The 23,646-nt window shown below is 33.0% G+C and overlaps 8 protein-coding genes across 8 annotated transcripts, besides 1 other annotated feature; 2 read left to right on the top strand and 6 right to left on the bottom strand.

The window, feature by feature from the left end:
* Positions 1-1,894: 1,894 nt before the first annotated feature.
* Positions 1,895-2,547: a mobile genetic element.
* A 119-nt stretch (positions 2,548-2,666) lies between these two features.
* On the top strand, positions 2,667-4,445 carry TVAGG3_0311760 (uncharacterized protein; the record flags this gene model as incomplete). Its single annotated transcript, XM_001321852.2, has 1 exon — positions 3,030-4,445. The coding sequence occupies one exon, from the start codon at positions 3,030-3,032 to the stop codon at positions 4,443-4,445; it is 1,416 nt and encodes a 471-aa protein (XP_001321887.1).
* Positions 4,446-4,702: 257 nt separating this feature from the next.
* Positions 4,703-5,590, bottom strand: TVAGG3_0311770 (protein of unknown function (DUF3447); the record flags this gene model as incomplete). The annotated part of the gene is made up of 1 exon (XM_001321853.2): positions 4,703-5,479. One exon carries the CDS (start codon positions 5,477-5,479, stop codon positions 4,703-4,705), a length of 777 nt encoding a protein of 258 aa, XP_001321888.1.
* Positions 5,591-5,755: 165 nt separating this feature from the next.
* TVAGG3_0311780 (armadillo (ARM) repeat-containing protein family) lies at positions 5,756-7,855 on the bottom strand (the record flags this gene model as incomplete). The annotated part of the gene is made up of 1 exon (XM_001321854.1): positions 5,756-7,855. One exon carries the CDS (start codon positions 7,853-7,855, stop codon positions 5,756-5,758), a length of 2,100 nt encoding a protein of 699 aa, XP_001321889.1.
* A 362-nt stretch (positions 7,856-8,217) lies between these two features.
* Positions 8,218-9,920, bottom strand: TVAGG3_0311790 (cysteine-type peptidase protein; the record flags this gene model as incomplete). Its single annotated transcript, XM_001321855.1, has 1 exon — positions 8,259-9,440. One exon carries the CDS (start codon positions 9,438-9,440, stop codon positions 8,259-8,261), a length of 1,182 nt encoding a protein of 393 aa, XP_001321890.1.
* A 131-nt stretch (positions 9,921-10,051) lies between these two features.
* On the bottom strand, positions 10,052-13,166 carry TVAGG3_0311800 (A-type inclusion protein-related family; the record flags this gene model as incomplete). Its single annotated transcript, XM_001321856.1, has 1 exon — positions 10,059-13,166. The coding sequence occupies one exon, from the start codon at positions 13,164-13,166 to the stop codon at positions 10,059-10,061; it is 3,108 nt and encodes a 1,035-aa protein (XP_001321891.1).
* Positions 13,167-14,345: 1,179 nt separating this feature from the next.
* Positions 14,346-15,078, bottom strand: TVAGG3_0311810 (histone acetyltransferase HPA2 and related acetyltransferases family; the record flags this gene model as incomplete). The annotated part of the gene is made up of 1 exon (XM_001321857.2): positions 14,574-15,062. One exon carries the CDS (start codon positions 15,060-15,062, stop codon positions 14,574-14,576), a length of 489 nt encoding a protein of 162 aa, XP_001321892.1.
* Positions 15,079-15,732: 654 nt separating this feature from the next.
* Positions 15,733-17,615, top strand: TVAGG3_0311820 (DNA recombination; the record flags this gene model as incomplete). Its single annotated transcript, XM_001321858.2, has 1 exon — positions 15,772-17,478. The coding sequence occupies one exon, from the start codon at positions 15,772-15,774 to the stop codon at positions 17,476-17,478; it is 1,707 nt and encodes a 568-aa protein (XP_001321893.1).
* A 312-nt stretch (positions 17,616-17,927) lies between these two features.
* TVAGG3_0311830 (helicase protein) lies at positions 17,928-22,120 on the bottom strand (the record flags this gene model as incomplete). The annotated part of the gene is made up of 1 exon (XM_001321859.2): positions 18,056-22,120. The coding sequence occupies one exon, from the start codon at positions 22,118-22,120 to the stop codon at positions 18,056-18,058; it is 4,065 nt and encodes a 1,354-aa protein (XP_001321894.1).
* Positions 22,121-23,646: the final 1,526 nt, after the last annotated feature.

Here is a 23,646-nt window from a genome sequence, read left to right on the forward strand (position 1 = left end):
TTGTGCATGAGAAGTCGGCATTCATTATCTGATGAACCGCAATCAAAAATAGTAGATTCGTTAATTTCATTTTTATAATTTTCAATATCTGAAACTGTTACAGAAAAAGAAGCAGAGCTGTCTGTGTTTTTCGATTTAATATATGAATTTTGTTTCTGAACACATTGGCCTTTATCGTTATAATATAGAGATCCTCCACTTATCTGTCCGGAACTACAATTTTCAAATTGGGATGTTTCAATCAAGCTTTTTGTAGCATCCTTAGATGTATAAAAGCGAATAGCACCATTGTAATTTAAATTTTTGAAATTAGATGAATATATAAAATAACTTAAGTCGTCACTATCTAGAATGTGGTCATGATAGTCTTGATATTGTCTATCATAAATAGAATCATTAAATATTTCTTGCCAGATGTTTTCGAGATGAAATCTTAACTTTTAAAATTTCAAAATTATTTGTGTTATTTTTCAATAAATGTCACCTTTCATTTTTCATTCTTGACTATTTCGGATTTTTATGCCGTTTATCTTGAAAAAGTTTCAATAACATCAGAAGCCAAACTTTTCGTCATATTTCTTATTTGTATAGTAATTAATTAATAGCACATATTCTATATTGTTTTCTCCAATTGCTCTTGTTAATTCAATGTACTCTAATCAAATGGGTGTTTGTAAAATACTTGTTTTGACAGAAAAACCTCGAATAAGTATATTTTAACCAAGGAAATAATTACCATTTCAAAATTTGTTATATCTTTTGATCAATGATAAATTAATAAGCAGATATAATAAGTCACAGCACGTATTGTAATTTGAAAAGTTATTGATGCAATGAATATAATAATTATCTATAATCAATTTAATTAGATATAATTACGCGTACAGATGTTCAGGAGACGTTTATATAGATGCAGAAAATTTGGCATACGAGATTTTTATGTTAGAATTGAAACATCAAAATTTTATGATATCTGATCAATACTGTACTCCTGAATTGATCAATACATCTGTTGGATTCATTCATGGAGGTTCCGGATGGATACCGAATAGATTTACAGCTCGTTTTTGGGCTGAGAAAAAAAAATATTTTGACGATTTCTTTAGTTTTCATGATAATATCTGGAGATGATGTTACCACAGAAGAGTTTATATCATTGATGAAGCTCAATTTTGAAGATGTCCATTAGAAATCTTTTATTGGTTGGCCATTTTTCTATGAAGATATAGATCAACAAAAAAATTGAATTGGACTGCCTTTGGCAAGTGTCTACTTCCACTAAACAAATTCAAAATACATGTAAAAGTTAAGCAATTTGCTGCTTGGCACTCAGTATTAGATGAAACATATGTATTTCTTCATGGTGATAAGATAATTAGAAATGCTACAAATGATTTAATGATGTAGGCATACGATAACCATTCTATCCTTTGTTATTTATAAACTTGTTTGTATTTTACAAATTTACATTTTCATATGTTATTTGTTCAAAGTTCACTATGTATTTCTGAAACATATTGTTTCGATAACGTCATTAATATTTTAAAACGTTATGGAATGAAATATTCATCGATTACAGAAATTTAATGATGATACAATTTCTCATATCATGTACTTACGAAATACAACAACTATATGATACGACCATAATTTAGAAGTTTTTTGTAAAAATACGAAGAACAAATAGAATTGAAAATAAATTGGATATTTGTTAACTTAAATTTCTTTCTGATATTATCTTTTTAAAATATATATATATAAAATTATCATCGAACGTTGGAACATTAGTTTTCTGCACCATGTGATATAAGAAATTTGACCGTTTCTTTATAATTATACCTTGTTGCAATATGAAGAGCGGTTTCTCCATCTTTATTTTTTTCATTGATATTAAGGGTGCACCCGTATGTACGTTTATTTGAGAGGAGGAGGATTATATTTTTGAAAGGGTGAAACATTATGAATATGTTAATTATATAATAATATGTATTATTATAAAAAAAATAAAGCACGTTAAAATTTTTCTTTCTTGATTTTTTACAAAATCTACTTAGAATTATGCAAAATATGACTAAATAATTATAAATTTCAAGTTAAATTTTAATTTTGATAAATAATTTAAATTTCAAAATATCAAGTTCAGTTCGACTATGTATGTAGTAATTCCTCAATAAAGTGCCAAAACCCTATTAAAATATATGAACATTTTCAACATTTTAATGTTTTTATTTAAAAATTTGTTGGAATATGAGCTTCAAACAATTATTATGTAAATAAAAATAATTAAATATATGTATTTATTCGTATTACAACCGTAGTAAGTCGATTCTTCCTTTCTTCTACTGAGTTTTGAATTTGATTTCGAATTGTAAAGAGATTCAAAGGGAAAATACTAGCGGATAAAAACTACCTCCATGAAAGGGTCATAATGGAGTCAAGTTGTATTTTTTGATATTTTTTGCTTTTCGAGCCTAAATAGGTAGCCAAGATAATGCCTAAAAATAAGGTTCTAAATTCTGAAGTTTACATGATCCTCTCGTGTGCACCCTTAACTTCACAAAACAAATGAAAAATCTAAACTCTCTTACATATGACATTCTTTTTCGTTTCATTTCTTAACAATTTTTGATTAATTGATGTTTTCGTTTTTAGCTTATATTTACTTAACCACAACAGCAATCCTAGGATTTCAGTTAACAAATTTCCTTGGAAGATATAGACTTCCTAATATTTTGTTAATTGGAGCTTCTTTTCCAGTTGGAATGGTATTTTTATCAATAACTACCTTAATTCTTAATCCATTCTTCGGATGCAACAGGAAAAATGGTGTTATACAGCTATTTATCGCGACATTGATTTCAACAAGATTACATTTCCTCTCATCTTTTAAATTTAATAAAAATATTCAAATCAAAAAACTCGTTTCATTTATATTCATTTCAATATTTGCATTTGCTATGATATAATCTTACAAGATCGCCTTCTATCACTCGAAAGAAAACGAATGGATTTCAACTTCGGAAAATGATATGTGGTTGGAGCTGGCTGCCATACAATCTTTCCATAGAGGATATAATAGATTCGCATCACCATTTAAATTATCATCATTATTAAAGCTAGAATTTGGAATTCCAAATCCAATTGTTATTAATTCTACATTACACTCTGAATATTTACCATGTGTTTACGAAGCATTGCTCTTAGATTCAGATTTAGAAGTGAATCAGGTGATATTCGTATTAACTTCCATACTTACTTTCTCGATTATCATAATTGTTTATTCATATACACTAAAAGTGTTCGATAGCCATATAGCAGCTGTCCTATCAACACCTATTGTATTCTTCTTAGGCGGATACGCAATAGTTAACGCGTTAGATAACAATTCTCGTCTTTCTTCATCGATTGAATACAGATTCAATACAGGATTAGGTCAGTATCAGCCATGGGGCCATGAAATGCTCCATTGTCTCTTAACTTCTCGACTTTGTTTACTATGTTTAGCATTATCATCATTAGTTTACTCTTTTCTCGAGTTCAACCTCGACTGTTCGGCCGGAATAATCGCTTGGATTGTTATTTTCCTCCGTCCGCCAAGCGCCGCCGTTTTATTCTTCGCATATCTCTTTTACAAATGGCAGAAAATACATATAAGAGCTTTCTTTGCTGTTGTTGCTGCATTGTTACTCTATATACAGAAGATTCATGTCACTTTTGGAGTAATGTATTCGAATCATTGGCCTTACCAGCCAATAATCGGATATTTATGGAATATATTTGGTATAATACCTATTGGCTGCATACTTGGATATCTATTTACGAAGAAAATCGCTCCAATTTCTGCAATTGCTTCATTAATCACAATTCTCTTCGTAAATCTTCAAGAATCGCACAGATTTAACTTCTTTGCTGTTATAACATCAGTATATCCAGTTCTTGCTGCTTTCTTTGCAGGTGGTTTCATGGATTTAACTTTCATCTCAAAGAAGAAGTCAAAACAAGGGGCCATTGACATGCTCATTGTACTTATTATTGCTTCAAGTTGCTTATCTGGCGTTGTTGGCTACATCCATCGTTTGGATCAAACAATTGAAGTATTTCCTGACAATACGGCCAAAGAAACAGGATTATGGATAGCCAAAAATACAAAATCAAATACGACATTTCTTTCTATCGTTGATCGTGTTTGGACGCCATCTGTTTTTTATGCCGGCCGAAGAGAGCTCACAACAACTGACCAAGCATTCCAGGCTGTACCATTCAAGCCAATAAACTACATTGTAGCATTGAATGAGTGGATGACCGGAAATGTCACTTCTTGGAACATGACTGATGTTATTCTTATCCAAAACACTGCACAGTATGCTGATGTTATCAAGCGTAAAGCAGATGCAGCTATGAAGTTACTTTATAGCAATGATGATTATTTCGTTTATACTAATTAAACGAAATAAGGTTCTAAATTCTGAAGTTTACATGATCCTCTCGTGTGCACCCTTAATACCATGTGATATAAGATGTTCAATTATTTCTTTACAATTATGACGTACTGCATTATGAAGAGCGGTTTCTCCTTGCGTATCTTTTTCATTGATATTAATACCATGTGATATAAGAAATTCGGCTGCTTCTTTACTATTATACCTTGTTGCAATATGAAGAGCGGTTTTTCCATCTAAAAGTTTTTCATTGATATCTACACCTAATGAAAGGAAATATTCGCATAGGTATGGAATATTAAACAGTTTGTTAAAAGATTCGTTTGATCGCAAAAAACTAAAAATGAATCAAGATTATTATACTTTTTGCAAGCAAATGGATCAATACCTATGATGTACTCATTCATTAAGAATGTTACAAAATCAATGTTATGTGAAATAATTGCATATTCCATGCATTCATAATTTGGTTTTTGATGTTTTAAACATTCACTCATTATCTCTTGATTTCTTCCCAAAAATGAAAGTTTGAGACATCTTTTTGTTATTTCTGAGTTAAATTTAGTTCTTAAGAACTTGAAACAATCAACTGCTCCATAGTAACAACATAATTCAAGCAATGAAAATTCATTTTCCCTATGAAATACTAAAAGTCTATTAAAATCTCTAAATAAGCTGAATTCAAGTTTTTGATTTTCATCAAATCCTTCTCTTTCAGTGAATGAAATGAATACTTCTAAGTTATTATTCATAATTGCTCTGTAAATTGTATTTTCTTTAAGAATGTCGAGATTTTCTGATTTAATTTTTTCGAAATCAGCAGATTTGTCTAATTTAATGCCATATTCTTTGTAAAACAAAAAATTTGAAGCAAGATTAACATTGCTGACCTCTTTGACTTGATAATCATCTGATATGAGTTTGGCAAGATATAAATATGACTTTGTATAGCGATTATTATATGGAATGATATCCAAAATATCTTTTATTATAATTTGGGGAAGACGTTTCTTTGAATCAATCAAATACGTTTTGATCATTTTGTAAATCGGGTTTAAATCTTCTTCTTTTTCCGTTTTCAGCTGATACAACGCATCCTATGAATCAATGTTGTATTTGTAGATACTTCGCAGTTTACTGTATTTGTCCGGATTACTGTCTTGATCAGACATTTATTTAAAATTTATGAACGAAAACTATCAAAATTAAATCATAAAAAATATAAATATAGGTTGCTAATTTACTGTAAATTCATAATGCAAAAAGAGTGTGTGTTGCATTTCATATTCGCGACGATAGAACTGACCGAAAAAATATTAGTCATGCGTTACATGTGATTCAATAACTCTTAAAGCAGAAGCGATAGAGTTATTTGTAGAATCGCAATGTTGAAGAATCAAAAGATAATCTGCTGGATTAACAATTCCGCGATTATCATGAATAACATCCGCAAGATAGATTGCAACATCATCAATGTTGCCAACAATGGACCTTCTGACTCTTGATACAATCATCTTCATGATATATTCTTCAACAGTTGAAGACATTTGATTCAAACAAAGGCGAGCTTCATGTTTCTCAGAATCAGATCCATCAAAGAGAAATCCAACAAGCAAGTCAGCGGTGTTCCTGAGAATGGATGATCCTTTGAAGAATGTTAATGAAGCAACTTCATGAGCGAATACTCTTGTATTTTTAGAGCTTATCATTCTTGGAACGATTGAATGAACAACACGAACGAGTTCAGAATTAAAGTTGTTCTTTGTCAAGATTTCATGAGATATATGAAGCTTTTCTTCAAAGTTTGAGTCTCTGATTGATGCGATTGTTTCAATCAATAACTGCCTGTCAGTCATGATGTCAGGAACTGGTATTTCATTCCTGAAAGGAACTTCTATTGTAGTGTTGCACATTGAAGCGATTCTCTTCCAATTCTTTAAAGCAATTGGACTTGTGCTTTCACTTGCATAAACGCCTGCTTTGACGAGTTCTGAAAGATGGCAAGCTGATTTTTCTCTGACATCATCATTCCAATGATTTGCAATGTTATTTTTAAGGAATGTAAAAACATTCTTATAATCAAAGCCGGCCGAAAGACCGGATTTGAAAGTCTTGTTGATAAAGTCAATCGTGTGGATGACTACAAGTGGATGATGGCTCTGTAAATGTGAAATAACTCTATTCCACAAGCTTTCTTCGATTTTTGTCTGATATGTAAACAACTGGTTCAATTCATCGAAGAAGATTGTTGTTCTGTAGCAATCCATTGGAGGAAAATTATCAATAACAGATTTTCTGAAGTAGAACATGTAAATGTTGTTATAATCTGTTATTACCTTTTCCGTTTTGATCAAGTCTTTCTTGAATGTGAGGTAATGTGGAGCTTTGTGGCATACGCAAATACTGTATGCAATACAGTTCATCAATTTTGTTGAAATCCAACTTGAAAACTTAGTTTTTTGTTGGAAAACAAAGGAAAAGAGCATCAACATTTCATTGATTCCGAATGAAGGAATAAGAGATAATCTCTTTCCAAATAAGTTCATGATCTTCTTAAAGTCATTACTGTTTGATGATCTCAAATAGTTGATCATGAATTCTAATGATTTGTCTCTAACTGGATACTTAGATGATTGAAAACAAAGGCAAATTGTGGTGACCAATTCAAAACACTTGTAATGAACAATAAAAATGTTTGAAATTTGGAGAACTCGATCAAAATTTGATATATCGAGATTGGATGAATCATTTATGTATACCATCTCCATAAATGAGATGTATACCTTTTCATTCAAGATATATTCTTTCAATGAATTGCAAATTTTGGAAATTTGCTCATCGATAAATTGCTTATTAGTGAGATTAACAAATAAAGATAAGAATTGATCCAATATCATAAGGTCTGATAAAACTGTGATACTTTGTTCTCTTTCTCCTTTCAATATCTTATCAATAATTTCCGAAATGGTTGAAAGGAGCATCTTACCGGCCATTGGCATCACGCTATTACTGATATTGCATTTGCGATCGGATTTGGCCTCATCTCTATTAACAATATTTGAATTGCAAATATCTGATGATTCTGATTTAATTTCATAATTCATAGTATGGAAATCTAGTAATTCATGATCAACTTCTGTGAGTTCCTCAATAATATTAAGATCATCAGTAATTTCATTAATTGGCAAAATTACTTTTGTAGATGTCTTTTGAATAGTAAATCTTGACTTCTTTGGTTTAATGTCAGTAGTTGTATTCACATTTTGGGTATTTTCCTTCAATTTTGGCCTTAATTTTAGAGTATCCTTTCTGTTTTCATTCTGAATGCCCATTGATTCCTGTTGGGAACTACTATTGCTAGCTTTTGATATAGAAAAGCGGCTCTTTATTGGTCTTTTGGGAGACTTGGCCTGCATTTGGAAATCTGTACGTTAAGTATTGAAAATTCTTGCTCTCTGATTTCGACCGTTTGGAATAAAATATAATCTGATATCCTCGTATTGTTTGAAATTTTAACTAGGACAAGTAATAGTCAAAATTATATAAAAGCTTTTACATGGCTGTCATAAATAATTTAATTTTTTCGTTAACTTTTTCAATTGTTCATTTCGATACATAAACTAACTATCCATCGAATAAATAAGAGAATTCAAAAGCGAATATGCGTAATATTCGATCTTTTGATCGATATTTCGGAAATATTACAATGATCGATGTATATTTTACTGTTCATATTAAAGGAGATGTCAATTTATCATATAAGAAAAATGTTTTTGTAATCATTTTAATTAATTTTTTATTTTACTCTTATTCGATTTTTCAAATTGCTTCAATGGCCTTAATAACCATTTCCTTTGGTCTAACAGCGCACATATCGAGCAACTTTCTTGTCAATCCCATATCATCTGGATGAACTGTTCCGTATTTCTTAGAAAATGCTCTCATTGAGTCGAAGAAACACTTGTAATGGTCATCTGTTGGATTTTGAACCTTTTGTAAGTTGTTAATGTTAAGGAGATAAGCGATGTCTTCGAATTTCTTGATTGTTTTCTGTGTATTTGCGTCTAATTCGTGAAGTTGCTTCATTGCGCTGAGATCTGTTCTCTTTTTGAGGTAATGGCGTAAGACTTCACGTTGTGGAATTGCTTCTGCAACTTTTGGTCTTGGTTTTGAAACAGATTCTTCTGGTTTCTTTGTGTATTCACCGAACCATGCTGAAATGTGGGTATCCTTAAGAGCTGGATATCCTCCACCTCCAATTTGTGGTGTAGAATGTGTAGTTCCCTTAACAAGATTTTGATAAAATTCGTCAATTGTGTAATCGCTCTTGTTAATCAAATCAATTGCTGCAAATGTGAATTCATCGGATAACATGTTGTCAAGCTCTGCATCAGGAATTGCTGCCCAGGAATTTTCATCATGCTTTGCAGCTGTAATTACGACGGCATTTGGAATTGGAAGGTACTTTGGAAGGTTCCCGGACTCATATGCTTCGACCATGAAGAGTAAACGCTTGTACATCTTCTTGTTGTACATTGTCTTGAAAGAATCACCAAGATCATCGAATAAAATGAACTTTGGAGCACCTTCTGGGACACCAAGAGCGCCATCAGCACCATGGTTGTCGTAATAGATGAAAACATCATCTTCTTCTGTTGATTCAAGAACTTTGCCATGTTCTTTATGCTCACCAGAGATGATATTGTAAAGGGCATCTACTGTAACTTTGGCACCGGCATAATCTATCTTTGAAGAGCCATGATAAAAGTTATGATGATCAGTATTATGGAAAAGTTTGCCTCTGTATGGATTTTCTGCGAGATATGGTTCATCATCATATGCAACAGTGATGATGTGCTCTGGTGGGAATGATCTATTGATTAAAAGGTCATAAAGTGTTGCAATATCGGCTTGATGACGGTAATTATACCAATCGCTTGATCCGGCCATAAGAACTGCCCATCTGCCGCATGCTGCTAGAGATGATAATAAGAAAAACATCAAGAATATATGAAAATTAAATCTAAAATCATTTCAATATTTCAAAGCAGAAAAAAAGAATCTTCTCAAATTGAAATTCTCACAAAAATAATATATTTGAAATCATTTAAGTAATTATATTTTATGATTATCTGCGTTGGATTGAATTGAAAGTGTATTCAATTCTGAAGATCACTTTTTTTCTGGCAGAGCATAAAAAATGTTATTTTATTCAATGATTTTATTAGCCACCAGTTTTTGTTCACGAAATATGGCTGACCCAGAGTGTTATTCCTGAATTTAAGGAGGGTTCAAGTTTAATTTTCGGATGATGTTATGCTTCTGAATCATTAGAAGATAATTAAATTGTACAAAATAATTTTAGACCCATTTGATGATAATTAAATTGTAATGTCACAGCGTTTTATCAACTTTTGAAAAAAATTGAAAAATTATAATTAATTCAACCAAGAATTAACGAAATTTCTTCTATAAACTGTGACTAATTAAGCTGAACCCCAAATATTTATTAATTGGTTTAGATGGTTATTTGATGCAATTTGAAGTGGAGTTCTTTCAAAAAAAATTAAAATTTTCAAAAATAAATAAATAAAATTTTTTTAGAAAAAAACAAACAAATTAATCAAATGATGTCTGGATGATAGCCTGAGCTACAGCATCTTCAGTAGATTGAGAAGGACGAGCACCAATCAAACGACGAATTCTTTCATCAGATTGGTGGAATTTCTCAAGTTCATTTGCAGCTTTGTTTACTGTCATTCTTAGAGATCTTTCATCAATAGATGTGTTTGCGTTGTAGTTTGTTCTGAATCTATCAACAACATAAGAAATCATCTTTCTCTGATCTCTCATGAAATCCTCTTTGACTTTGTTGATTTCGCTTGAAATTCTGGAATCAAATTCAGATTTAATTGAAGAAATTTCAGCTTCTTTGATTTTCCTTTCTCTTTCCATTTCTTCTTCATTTGTTTTAATCTGGTGTTCCAAACTCTTCTTGTTCCTCTGCAATTCGATGAACTTATCTTTCATTTCTCTTATCATTTTCTCTTTGCAAGAGATTTCCTTTGAAAGACGAATTACATCTTCTCTATGTTCATCGCATTGTTTCTTCAGTTCTTCATTTCCTTGTTCGTAACTCTTTATTATAGAGTTCTTTTCTTCTTCGAATCTTTTCTCTTTTTCTGCAATTGATTTTTGCAAAACCTTTAATTTCTTTTCGTTTTCTTCTTCTTTTTCTTTTGAAGAATCAACAAAAACAGAATGTAATTTCTTCATATTTTGTAATTCATTGTTTAGTTTCTCATTTGTTTGTGTTAAATCATTGATTTGAGATTCATTTTCTTGTATTTCTTCCTTATATTGTTCTTCTAGTTTTTGTTTTTCATTGTTAATCATCTTTTCATTGTTTTCTTTCATTTCTTGGTTGATTTCTTCTAAATCTTCAACTTTGTCATTTAATAATTGATTTGTTTCTTTCATCTTCTCGATTTCTTTCTTCATCTGCTTGTTCTGGTCTTGTAACTTGTTGTTCTCCGTTTTAAGATCTTCATAATCATCTTTCAAATGATCGAAATTGAGAGATAACTGTTGGTTGTCACTTTTTAGTTGGTCGATCATTTCTTTTGAAGATTTCTTGATGTTTATAAGTTTTTCTTTGATTTTGTTGTGAGCAGCAACTTCATCATCATGGAATGCCATTATTCTTTTTGTTGATTCAACAAAATCTTCTTCATCAACTTTGTAAAAGTGACAAAGAGTTCTGAAAACACTTTTTACAGATTCATTTTGTCTTAAAAGTTCTGTTATTTTGTTTCTTAATTCTCTGACAGTTTCGATTACTTTAGTTTTTGTTGTATTGTTTGTCAGGAATTCATCGAAAGAAATAGGTTCATCGTATAAAGAAATACACAAAGAAACAAAGAAATCTTTTGTTAAATCAAACAGTTTTTCCATTTCTAGTGAACTGTTGTTAACTTGTTCTTTCATTTCCAGGGTATTCCTGTATATGTATTTTTCTATCTGTTTGTAGATGTTCTGTAATTTGCTTTGACTTGATAATTGTTCATTATTCGCAATCTTTTGGATTTGGCGATTTAATGTGTCATCGAAATTACAGTTAGTCCATACAGATGGTGGCATGAAATCTTCATCTTTCTTCTCAACAAATGATGAAATTTTGGCTTCCATTTCTTTTGTATCGTTTTGTAAATCGCGGTTTTTCTCTTCTAATGACAAAATTTGTTTCTCTTGCTCTTTGAGCTTCTCCTGGGAATCACTCAACTCTTGTTTGAGCTTTTCATTACTAAGATGGGCTTCGAATGTTGATTTTTCGAGTTTTTCAACAACTGCTTTTAAAGAATTGTTTTCGTTTTCAATTCTGTGGTAATCTTTGCACTTCTGGCACTTCTTTGGTACTTGGTCTCTCGTTCTGAGTGATGTTCTGACTGTTTCGAGCTCTTTAACTGTTTGTTCGTGGACAATTTGGAGAGATTTAAGATTATTCTTGTCGCCTTCGTGGGAAATGATGAGATCTTCGTTCTTCTTGTTCATCTGATCAACTTTTCTTTGGAGATCTTCACAATTTTTGTTGGATTTATCTAATTTTCCTTGGAGATCTTGAATTCTGATGGTCATTTGCTCAATAACAGCTGTGTCTGCATTATTTGTAGGGTTCTGAGGCTGAGTATTTGGTTGTTGGACAGGAACTTGGACATATTTAATTATTGGCTGTTGTTGAACGGGTTGTTGGGCCATTTGTGGTTGGCTTGGTGTCTGCTTCTCGTTGTTAGCCTTTTGGAGGTCGTTTTTAAGCTGCAAAACCTTTGTTTCGAGTTTATGTAAATTTCTATTATACGTTGAAGTAAGATTTTGCTTTTCTTCAGCTGCCAATGTGATTTTCTCTTTCAGGGCATTGATTTGTTGCGTATTCTGGCGATTAATTGCGTTGATTTCCTGGTCTTTCTTTGATAATTGATTTAATAAGTCTTGTAATCTCTGATTGAAGGCTTTGATGTCAGCTCTGGCTGTCTTATATTTCATGTGTAATTCTTTGTACTTACTTGGACTCTCTTGTTCTGTTTTTGGAGCTTTAATTTTTTGTGTTTTTTGTTCTTGGTCATTTTGCTGGATTGATGGGAAAACTTCTTTCTCAAATATCTCAGTGAGATCATCAATGTTGCTAATTTGCCTTCCAAAGTAACGAGCGGAGTTTGTAACTAATTTTTCGATTTTTCCAACTAAAGTTTTTTGTAGGATCTCATCTTGTTCCTTTCTGTTCTGTAATTTTTGATTTTCTGTGTATAGTTTATCTAACTGGTTCTGAAATGCTTTCTTTGTTTTTGCCATCTCTTTTTGCATTGCATTAACATCTGCTTGCCTTTGCTGTGAATCTTTTTGTGTCTTTTCATCTAATTGTTGTAAGGCTTCGTTCTTAGTACGAATTGCTATTTCTAAGCGATGTAAAGCGTCTTCTTTTTGAGAATTGAGTTCTAATATTTGATTTTTAAGATTATCGTTCTCTTTACGAATTTCTACAGTTTTCTGTGAAAGAGCAACAGCTTGCTCGAACTGTGCACGCAAAACATTTAATTCTTTGACGAGTGAAGCATTATCCTCTTGTAATTGGGAGTTCCTGGCTTCTGCGAGCAAAGTCGAATCGCCGGTAGACTCGTTTGGCTGTAAATAGTTAAAAGATGCGTTCTCAGACTCTGAGGTACAATCGAGCATTGTCACTTTTTAGATTTTATTAAACGGTCTCCGCTGACATTGAGTTTTGGCTTAACTCTTCAGAGAGATATAATATACAAAAGGAAATATGATAAATTATAAAGTTAGATTTAACAAAAAATCAAATTGAATTTCGGACATAAATAATTCATGATAAAATCGAATATTAATGCTGCAAATCATTTATATAACTCTTTATAATGCATAATATAAAAGGATTATTAACAGCACTTGATATAATTTTGAATTTTTAAATTTTCTTTTAATTTATCACAAGTAACATATGAATATAATCTAAACCATATAGAATATATGATCTTGTGTTGCATGCTAAGATCAGTCATAATGTAAACCTCTCAATTTTATTGTCGTGGGAAGTATCTCAATTCCTTCAAAAAAATTGAAAAACTATTTAATTTTAAAAATATAATACTTTTAATTAGTTAATTAATTGGAGATATTTTTAAAAAAATCACTTTTGATAATACTTTTGAGAACTTTAATTAAAAAAATATATTCAAAAATATCCAGGATATCAAGAGGGAATTGTTCCTTATGAGGTATATAGTTATGATGTATACCTCATAAGGAACAATTCCCTCCTTAAAACGAGAAAACTTGTTCGAAATTGTTTATCATTTCGAACAAGTTTTCTCGTTTTTAATAAGAAACTAAAGGCTATGAGGCACTGATTATATATTAGTGCCTCACAGCCTTTAGTTTCTAATAGATAGCTGGGAAACTTTCTCCAAATGATAAGTTATTCAGAGAAAGTTTCCCAGCTATCAAGAGGGAATTGTTCCTTATGAGGTATATAGTTATGATGTATACCTCATAAGGAACAATTCCCTCCTTAAAATCGTAGACATTTTTATACTTATTAATCAACCATTCAAAATCATATTCCTCTGAAAAGTTATTTTATTAAAAATTTAGAATTTTAATAAATATAGAGTTTGAATTTCATACAATACCTATATATTTTCAATAATGGAATTTGAAAACCATTCTCAAAAGTTCTCAGAAAACCTTTTTTTCATTAATTTTAAGAAATCTGAGTATTAAATTAAGTTATAAATTCGTTTGACACTACTTTAATTTTTAAATTCAAAAAATTATATGTGCTTCTTAAAATGACTCAAAAAAATTTTATTATAAAATAATATATAATATTAAAAATCCCACAACATTTTTTTACTTTACATAATCGTACTTCCTCGACGATTAATTTCCACTCAATTTCTATCGTTGACCGAACTTAGCATGCAACACTTGTGTGTACATGAGCAAAAAAATAGAAAATAAAATTAAAAAGTCTATAGGTTTAGGAATTCTATTTAAAGTTTGTAAAGATAATGCATTCTCAAGCTAATTAAGCCTGTATATGTAGTTAGGAGGCGCAGTTGCTTATTCAAAAACGAAATTATGCTGGAATTCTTTTGTTCTTCCCATTCCGGTAAGTTCGTATCCATTCTTCTGGTAGAATTTGTTTCTAATTTCATCGTAGCCGCTCTTTGGAGGTGGTTGAGTGAGATCAATTGCAACAATACCTTTTTCTTTGCAGTATTTTTCGAGAGCCTCAAGGATTGCCTTTCCTGCGCCAGATTTTCTGGCTGATTCATCAACAGAGAGCTCTTGGATGTATAAAACCTCGCCACCTCTGTGTAATTGGTAGTTTAATGATGTAGTGCATGCACAAACTGGCTTACCATTCTCTTCAGCAATGAATACTGGTGATTTTGGATCGTTTATGATTTTCTTCCAAGTTTCATCAATTCCTCTGATCTTTGGCATTGTTTTGAATCCTTCTGCAAGTAATGATAGTTTAATAATCTGTGTCTTAACGAAATCACCATCTGAGAATCTTCCTGGGCGAACAGTAAGATGACGAAGCATCAAGGTTTTGTTTTTAAAATGGTCATACAATAAATTTTGAGGTTAATTTTTGAAAAGGCGTAGCTCAATTTTTGAATTGAAATTTGTTCAGAGTCAAACTTTCAATTCATTATGATACGTTGTCAAAGTTAACCCTCAAATACTATTTCTGAATATGCTATTTAAATTCATTTGACATTTGAACTCCAAAAACAAAATTTTTTTGATCGAACTTCATTGTTTTTTATTTGCTTCTTTAAGAAATTGATGATTTCGTAGAAAGTTTGAGCGTTTTGTCATATGCAAATTACTTTAATGTCAGGTACTAGAATCAAATATTTTGCTTATTGTGGCATTACAAGGAAAGAACTTGGGACTTGTCTTGAATCATCAATGGTATATCAGCGCTTCTATTACACTATTGAACATCATATTTCAAAATATGAAAAACAACATCAATAGAATGTCTACTTCTTACATTGTGTAATTTAACATCCCATGCAGATAGTTGTGATATTTCTTAACTGAATGCATGGTTAAAGCAATAATCCAAAATTACAACATATAATTTATGATGAAATCTTAAAATTTTAGCTCACAGGAGTGATATTTCTTAATTTATGTTGTTTTCTCATGACGCCAAAGTTTACGCGCGTCACAACGCTCAAATTGAATTTTTAAACGTTCACCAAGGAACTTCCTCGCGAAGAATTTGAGCACAAAATATCTTATGCTAGAGAGCCAATTAACAAGTAATTTCTTACGCGATGTAGTGGTATTACGTAAAACTCCTGAAAATTCAATTGTTCAGGTACTAAGTCTTAAGAAAACACATCAAAAAGGTGATCCTAACGCAATTTCATATAAACTATCAATAAATGATGGTACCTGTTCATACAATGCATTTCTACATAGTCATTTTAACAAATATATTGATTCAGGACGACTCAAACAATTTACAATTATAAAAATTACAAAATACACATCAAAAATCTTTGGTTTACATCATTCTTTTATCATATTAGGTTTTGAAATTCTTGATAGTCAAATAGATCATATCATTGGTGATCCAAAACAAATAAGTTCTCAACCAGAAAATCAAAGATTATCAGAATCACAACCATGTGTTCCTGAAGTATTCCATTTACTAACAGACTTATCACCATATATATTAAACTGGTCAATAAAGGCTAGAGTCACAAGAAAATCACCAATTAAAACATTTAGAGCTGTAAATGGTCAAAGAAGATCATTTTCAGTAGTTCTCAAAGATACTACAGGTACAGAGATTGAAGCAGTATTTTATGATGGAGATTTAGAGAGATTTTATGATTTATTAGTCTTGGAAAACGTTTATTGCTTTTCTAACGGAATTGTTGTTCAGAACTCAAACAAATATGGATATACTGCCAATGACTATACAATTAAGTTCGGATCAAGAGCGAAAATCATAGAAGTCCCTGATCTTGGAGATATCGGCTTTCTTTCTTATAATTATATGAAATTGGCAGATATCGTAGTTCACAAGCCAAAAATTGTTGACTTCCTTGGTGTTGTTACTCAAATTTACCCTGTAGAAAAAATTGATTCAAAATATCGTACAAATATCTCAAAAAGAAGCGTAGAACTATGCGATCAGTCGAATTTGTTGATAGATCTGACTTTGTGGGACGATCAAGCTGATAATTTTCCAGAAAATGGAAAATTCGTATTATCTTTGAAAGGAGCAAGAATTAGTACTTACCGTGGGGTATCATTAACAGCCTTATCAACAACTCTTATTGATACTAACCCGAGTGGCGAAATGCCAGATAATTTGCGAAAATGGTTTGAAAATGCGAAATCTTCAGTCATGGATATGGAGAAAGTGTCTAGATCTGGAACCTTCGCCAGTCCTTTGCTCGATCTGAAAGAAGCAAGCCAAGTTTACGATTCCTTCAAAGGAGAAAGTTTTTACCACTCATTTTGTGGTATGGTTATTGATATCTCGGTTATACGTAAACTTTATTACTGTGCTTGTCCGAACCCTCATTGCAGAGGAAAAGGCCTTTATTCTCCAGAACCAGACTTATATCTTTGTGAGAGGTGTCACCAAAGGGTTGAACATCCAAGACATAGATATGCTTTTTCTATGGTAATTGCCGATCACACAGGATCAATAAGAGTCTCTCTTTTAGGAAATGATATTTTAGGCGAGAAAATTATTGGAAGGAAAATTGATGACTGGGTTCAAGAAACGAAAGATTTGACTGATATTCAAATAAGAACTCTATTATGTCCAGTCTTCTTTAATTTTTTCAAATTAAAATTAAGAACTAAATTGGACACATTTAATGCTGAAACTCGTGTTAAAACATCTGTTTTCCAAGGAGATCGACTTAGTTTTGGTGATGCTGCTCTCCAAATTGCCAATATTATCAATTCAAAATTTGTTTAAATTTAAATCTGTCTATTTTTATCTAAATAGTGTTTGCTTCAAATAATCATCTTGATTAGCAGATGAGAGCTTTTCATGTGGCATAAAATTCTTTCTCGAACTTGCTAAGAAATTCCTTGCAATATTGTCTGCCTTAGGCTCTGCAGTTTATTTTATAATCATGAACTTCAATTTCATTTGAAACATAAATTTCTTTTTCTGCTTCTTCAATCTCTTCTTTTTCTACGGCTTTCACTTTTACTATACTTTCTCATGCAGGAGGAATGAAATAATCGGTTCTTTGCATACTTTGCGCAAATAAAATTCTGAAGTTTGTTATCTTTAAGTCAATTAGATGAATTCAAGATTGCAATCTTGGATTTTGATAATGTAATTGATGCATAATAAGAAATAGCTGCTTCTCCAACAAACTTCGGAGCTGATATATTTTCAAGAGATTCGTCAAACAAAAACAGTAGGAATGTGATTACAGGTATAAAAACATTCTAAAAAAATTTATATGTTTATAAAAAAAATGAAAATATATTTAGAAAAAAATTTTTAAAAAATTGCATATAAAAAAAAGATATAAAAAAGCTTATTCATCATCACTCAACAAATGAGGATTGAAAGCACCTTCTTCTTCATCCTCTTCTCTTCTTATCTTACGTAGCATCTGTGGCTGCATATCGAGTTCATCTGGTAAGTACTCAGACTCTTCTTCCTCAGCAGCTTCCCAGTTCCATTCCACGTGTTGTTCTGGCGGGACGAATGTGTAGTTCATCATCTTGAACTGGTCGAACTTTGAGTCGCAGTCTTCTACTCTCATGAATCTCATGAGTTCTTCCTGTGTAAGGACGAAATCTGGAGGAGCTCCTGGTTCGTGGATTCTCTGTTTGAGTTTTCCTTCGACGAATCTCTTGTCGTGTTTGTTCAACATCCTGACTAATCCGATCTTCTTGTCCAAAAGAATTGATGTCATTGCATCGAAACCGAACTTCAAGATGTTATTGAAGAGAATCCTTGTGTGGTAGTTAGACCATGTTGTTGTTTCTGGGAACTGGCCAAGTCTTTCAAGTCTTTGTTTGATGAGTCTCAAACAATTCGATCTTTCGACAATTTCAGTATAATCCTTCTTTGTTATACTTGTCCATGTCGTTGCTCCCTTCGATGACTTGATTTCTTCTGGTGCTCTATCGAACAGAGTGAATGATGGACCAATTGGCCATGGAAGTTTCTTCACAGGCTTGCTGACGATGTTGAGTAAATTAGTTACAAAGATAATGACTTGTTCAGTTGTCTTTGAAACTAATCCTGTCTTCTGATGCATGTCAATTGGATTCTCAAATGAGAACGTGAAGTTCTTCATCATGTTAATAACCTGTTGGTACTCAGGCTGTGTCCAGTAATCAAACTGTTGGGCAGCAAAGATACGACCACCTGCAATGATGTCACTTTTCATCAAATTAATGAAAGCGACCACTCTGTCATCGAATGGGTCGAAATCAGATCTGTCAGCAACGATTGATTCGAAGATCTCTCTGTCGCGGCGGGTGTAGTTAGGAGCGGTCTTTGCGAAATTGAACATTGACTTGTCATTGAAAGTCAACCATGTTTTCGCGATGAGTTTCGATTCGATTGTTGTCAAGTAATCGTATCCTTGGTCGTAAATTGTGTCCTTCAATGGCTTGCAAGCGGAGATTTCGATGGAAAGCTCGTGTTCCTCAGATACAGCGTGGATCCACTTTCCTTTTCTCGAGCACAAGAGCATGTCGAATGAAAAGTCAATGACATCGTGGATGAGTCTCTTGACTAAGAATGGGAAAGTGACCATTTGCATTGGCGGAAGAGCTCTGAAACAGAGAATTAATATTGAATGACAGAATCTCTCGAGTTGGTTTGGAGAATGTCCGGTGAATTTCTCTGCCATTTGGTCCCATTTTCCATATCCGACTTGTCTGAATTCGTCCCAAATCTCGTATGCTCTTGCGCTGTCAATGAAAGCATCGTATGAATGGGAGTGTTTCACACGTCTCGTGATCTGGTCATCGGCAACAACAGGGAACTTGGCAAGGAATGCTTCATCACTTGTTCCATCTGAGTAATTTGGAACTTCACTCATTGGTTTCTCCAATCTCGGCAAACTGGCCAAACTGAAATCGTTGACAACTGTACTGAGTTGTTCCAACAAATTCATGTTTGGATTGATGTTCATTGTAGATTCAATGTATGGAGGAGGTGGTAATGGTGATGTATTCTCTGTTCCGTACTCTTTAGGAGCACCTTCTTCGCCTAAAAGATCAAGCCACAAACCGAGTTTTCTTTGTGCTCTGACAAACATCTCGTGTTCGTATGTTTGATAGGTAATTAGCCTGACAACATCGACTTTCTGGGTCTGGCCAATTCTGTGGACTCTTGCCTGTGCTTGGAGATCGTTCTGTGGGTTCCAGTCTGGATCGAAAATGATGGCTGTGTCTGCAACAGTTAAATTAAGACCTTCTGAACCGGCGCGTGTGGAAATAAGGAAGACAAAGGAGTCTGGGGACTTGGAATATCTGTCAATAGCTTCGGATTTCTCAATATCGGACATTTCTCCGATTAATAATTCGTTATTGTACTGAGATAACATGCAGAACTCGCGAAGGATGTGTAGTAATTGTACTTTCTGTGAGAAAATGAGTACTTTGTGGTTGTCGCGCTTCAATTCTGCAAGAACTTTAGAAAGCCAAACGAATTTTGTAGATAATTGAGTCAAAAGTTCGAGTCTTGAGAGATTGAACTTCTTTGTGTAATATTCTTCGGCACCTTCGATAAGGAATGGATGGCAACAGACTTTCTGGATGGATGCGGATTCATGTGATGTATCTACTGTAGATTCATCGATTTGGATGCCGTTAAGACGCCACATGCCGTGTAACTGGATAAGTCTGATCAACTCTCTTTGGACATTTGAAAGAGAAACGAAAGCAATCTTCTCTTCCTTTGGAGCGATTGTTCTTTCGGCGTTAGCGAGAGTACGACGGAGGAGATGTGGGTGAATACGCTTGCGAAGTGACTCCAATGTATCTTTGTCGAGAGATTCGATATCACCTTGAAGGAATTCTGGATTTTCCTCAAATTGGTCAGGTGAAATGAAATTGAGGAGGGTCCAAAGTTCCTGAAGGGTATTTTGTACTGGTGTTCCTGTAAGAAGAATCCTGTGTTTTACGTTCAATTTCTTCATTGCGTTGTTCTTCTTGCCCTCGGAGTTCTTGATACGGTGGCCTTCATCGACAACAAGGACTTGCCAGTTGATTTGGTCGAGGAATTCTGAGTCTTTGAGGAAGACATCGTAGCTGACAAGTAAAATGTTGAAGGAGAATGTATTTGGAATTGGACTACCGTTATCGTCGAGGAATGGGAACTGGAATTCTCTGATGATCTTACGCTGAGCTGGGCCAGAGCTGTAAGGAATGAAGGACAAATCTGTCCATTTCTCGATTTCCTCGCACCACTGCTTGAATGTGTTGGTACGAACAGCAATTACGAATGGACCGTGCCAGTCTGTGTATCTGTTCAAGTAAGTTAAGAAAGATAAGACTTGAATTGTCTTTCCAAGACCCATTTCATCAGCGAGAATGGAGCCATGGCCATCGCGCCAGCATTTGATGAGCCACTGAAGGCCTTGTAACTGGTACTCGCGTAACTGTTGATTGGCCGAGTCATTGATGATGCTTGATGTTGGTTCTGGGAGGTCGCCTGTTGGGAGAGGAGCGTCAGAAACATCGACGCGATGTCTAGAGTTCTTGAAGTCGTTAAGTGTTTTCTCATCAACGGCATCCCAGTAAAGAAGAGTATTAGTATCGAATGTGAAGCGGTAAAGAAGTTCATTGACATTATCGTTCTTGCGGTATGCTATCGGAACAATGTCTTTGCCTTCAGCAGATGTAATATCTACTGGAGATTGTTTGAAACGTGTAAGATGGTAGTTAGCGTTATCAAGGCACATAAGAAGGGACTCTGGAATCCACTGAGATAAGCAGTCCTTCTGGTCCTGGAAGTGAACAAGGTACTCAATGTCGTCTTTGCCAACTCTGGAGACGTAAATGTGCTCGATCTTTGACTCTTCGACTTGGGCTGGTCCTTCAACGAACTCTTCTTCTTCAAGAGTGTCATCATCATCACTGAAATTCTGAGCGCTATGGTGTTCGCGTCCAGCTGTTCTCCTTGTGCCTGGATCAGATGTAACATAGTCATCATTCATCTCAGAGAAGTTCTCTTCTGGAGACTCTTCGCTTTCATCAGTAAATTGTGCTTCTTCAGAGGATGGTTCATCATCAACGACTTCTTCATCATCATAATCATCGTATCTGTCGAATGGCCTCTTTTTCTGCATCATTGGCTGAGGTGGTGGCATTGGATAAAATGGCGCGGGTTTTTGCTGAGGCATAATTGACTGAATGAAGTTCTGTCTAAAGTTTGGATCTTGAAGATAATATGGTGGGATATTCCTTTGTCTCATGATGTTCTGTACATAGTTCATCATTTGAGGTTGTTGCGGTTGAGGTGGCGGAAATTGCATTGGTGGCTGCTGCATCATAGGCATCTGCATCATTGGATTCATTTGTGGCGGAAAATTATTAAAAGGAAATGGTGGAATAGGCTTTGGCGGATCTCTATCCATTTTTTAAAACTTTTTTTTCAAGTCTATCGTTATCTCAAAAAAATTAATTCAGAGTTATTTCATCTCTATAAATAACTGTAATCATTAATTAGAATGAATCCGAAATTTGTAATCTTATCGATAATAAAATTTGCGCGGGCAAATTTTACATGGTCAAAGAAAAATGATTACATGGAAAATAAAGAAAATTTGATTAAGTTTTTAAGGATATATGCGGATACAATCAAAACTCCAAATCTAGGAAATTGATTGCAAAAGGTCAATTGAAATTCAAATTTTCCACAAATATATATTAGCATTCACAAAGTGGTCTTTTTTGCTGAAATTTTTTTGGGTCAAAAATCGATGAAAAATTTTTTGAGGATGTTTTATTGTCGTCTGGAAAAAGTGACAAAATTATTATTGTCGTCTAAAAAGGTGACAAATTATTATTGTCGTCTGGAAAAGTGACAAAATTATCATTGTCGTCTAAAAAATAGATTTTTCAAGCATGTTTCGGTACCTAAATAAAGGAAGAACATCAATTCCATCTATGTATATAGTATGCAAACACGCATGATATATGGAGTAGCTCTTTATCTGGCTAAAAATCCTATTATTTGAAAATTCGCATTGTCGTCTAAAACCGCCAGACGACAATAATAATACCCCAATTTTTTTTGTGTCGAATATTGTTTTTAGACCATAATCATACTATATTTACTAAATAACCGCTTACCGAAATAAATTGAGTTCCATCTGTCCATAACGTACAGACCGCTATCGTCATTCATGTCAAACGTTTCTGAAGAAATGTTATTGAAGACATGGGAATTAAAATCACTAATTAAAAAAATAAGAAAACCTTTGAGAAATTATTTCTGAATTCGTTAATTTTGATTCATCAACAATGATTATGATATTAAGGTGCTGAATCAAATTCTCTACATGAGTTAAATATGTTTTGATCAAAATCACGAGGTTTTCAGAAAGCAAAATTTGGAAATGAATCCTTCAGAATCACTGTATTAATCAAATGCAGTTACATGTTTAGTAAATCAAGTGTCATGTATTTTTTGTTTCATATCTGAATATTTTTATACAGGCAAACTTGAAATAAAGGTAAGAGATTGCGTATCTTATTTTATTTGTATATATTTCTTATGCAATAGATAGTGGTTTCATCAATACTTTATTTTGACCATATTTATATGAACTCAAGAATATTGGTCATCAAATATGACTACGTTATAACTGATTCGCATAATTTTGTCGAGTTCTCATTATATTGGATGAGTTACAGCACAAGTTACATGAATCATTCAATAACAATCAAAATTTTATATGATAAGATTGAATTCTTGAGGAATAACTCATGCGCTTTATGTATGTTTAGTTCAATAATTGATGATTTGCAACTCTTTACGTTGGGTCGAACAAATAAACGTCAATTTTTTTATTTCAAGCTTCAAAAAAAAATTAACTCGAGGAAAATAAAGGTCCCTGTAAAGGCATCGAGGCCAGCCACCTCGGTGCCAACAGTGACT

The sequence above is a fragment of the Trichomonas vaginalis genome, chromosome V (assembly GCF_026262505.1).
Source record: "Trichomonas vaginalis G3 chromosome V, whole genome shotgun sequence".
Taxonomy (NCBI): domain Eukaryota; phylum Parabasalia; order Trichomonadida; family Trichomonadidae; genus Trichomonas; species Trichomonas vaginalis.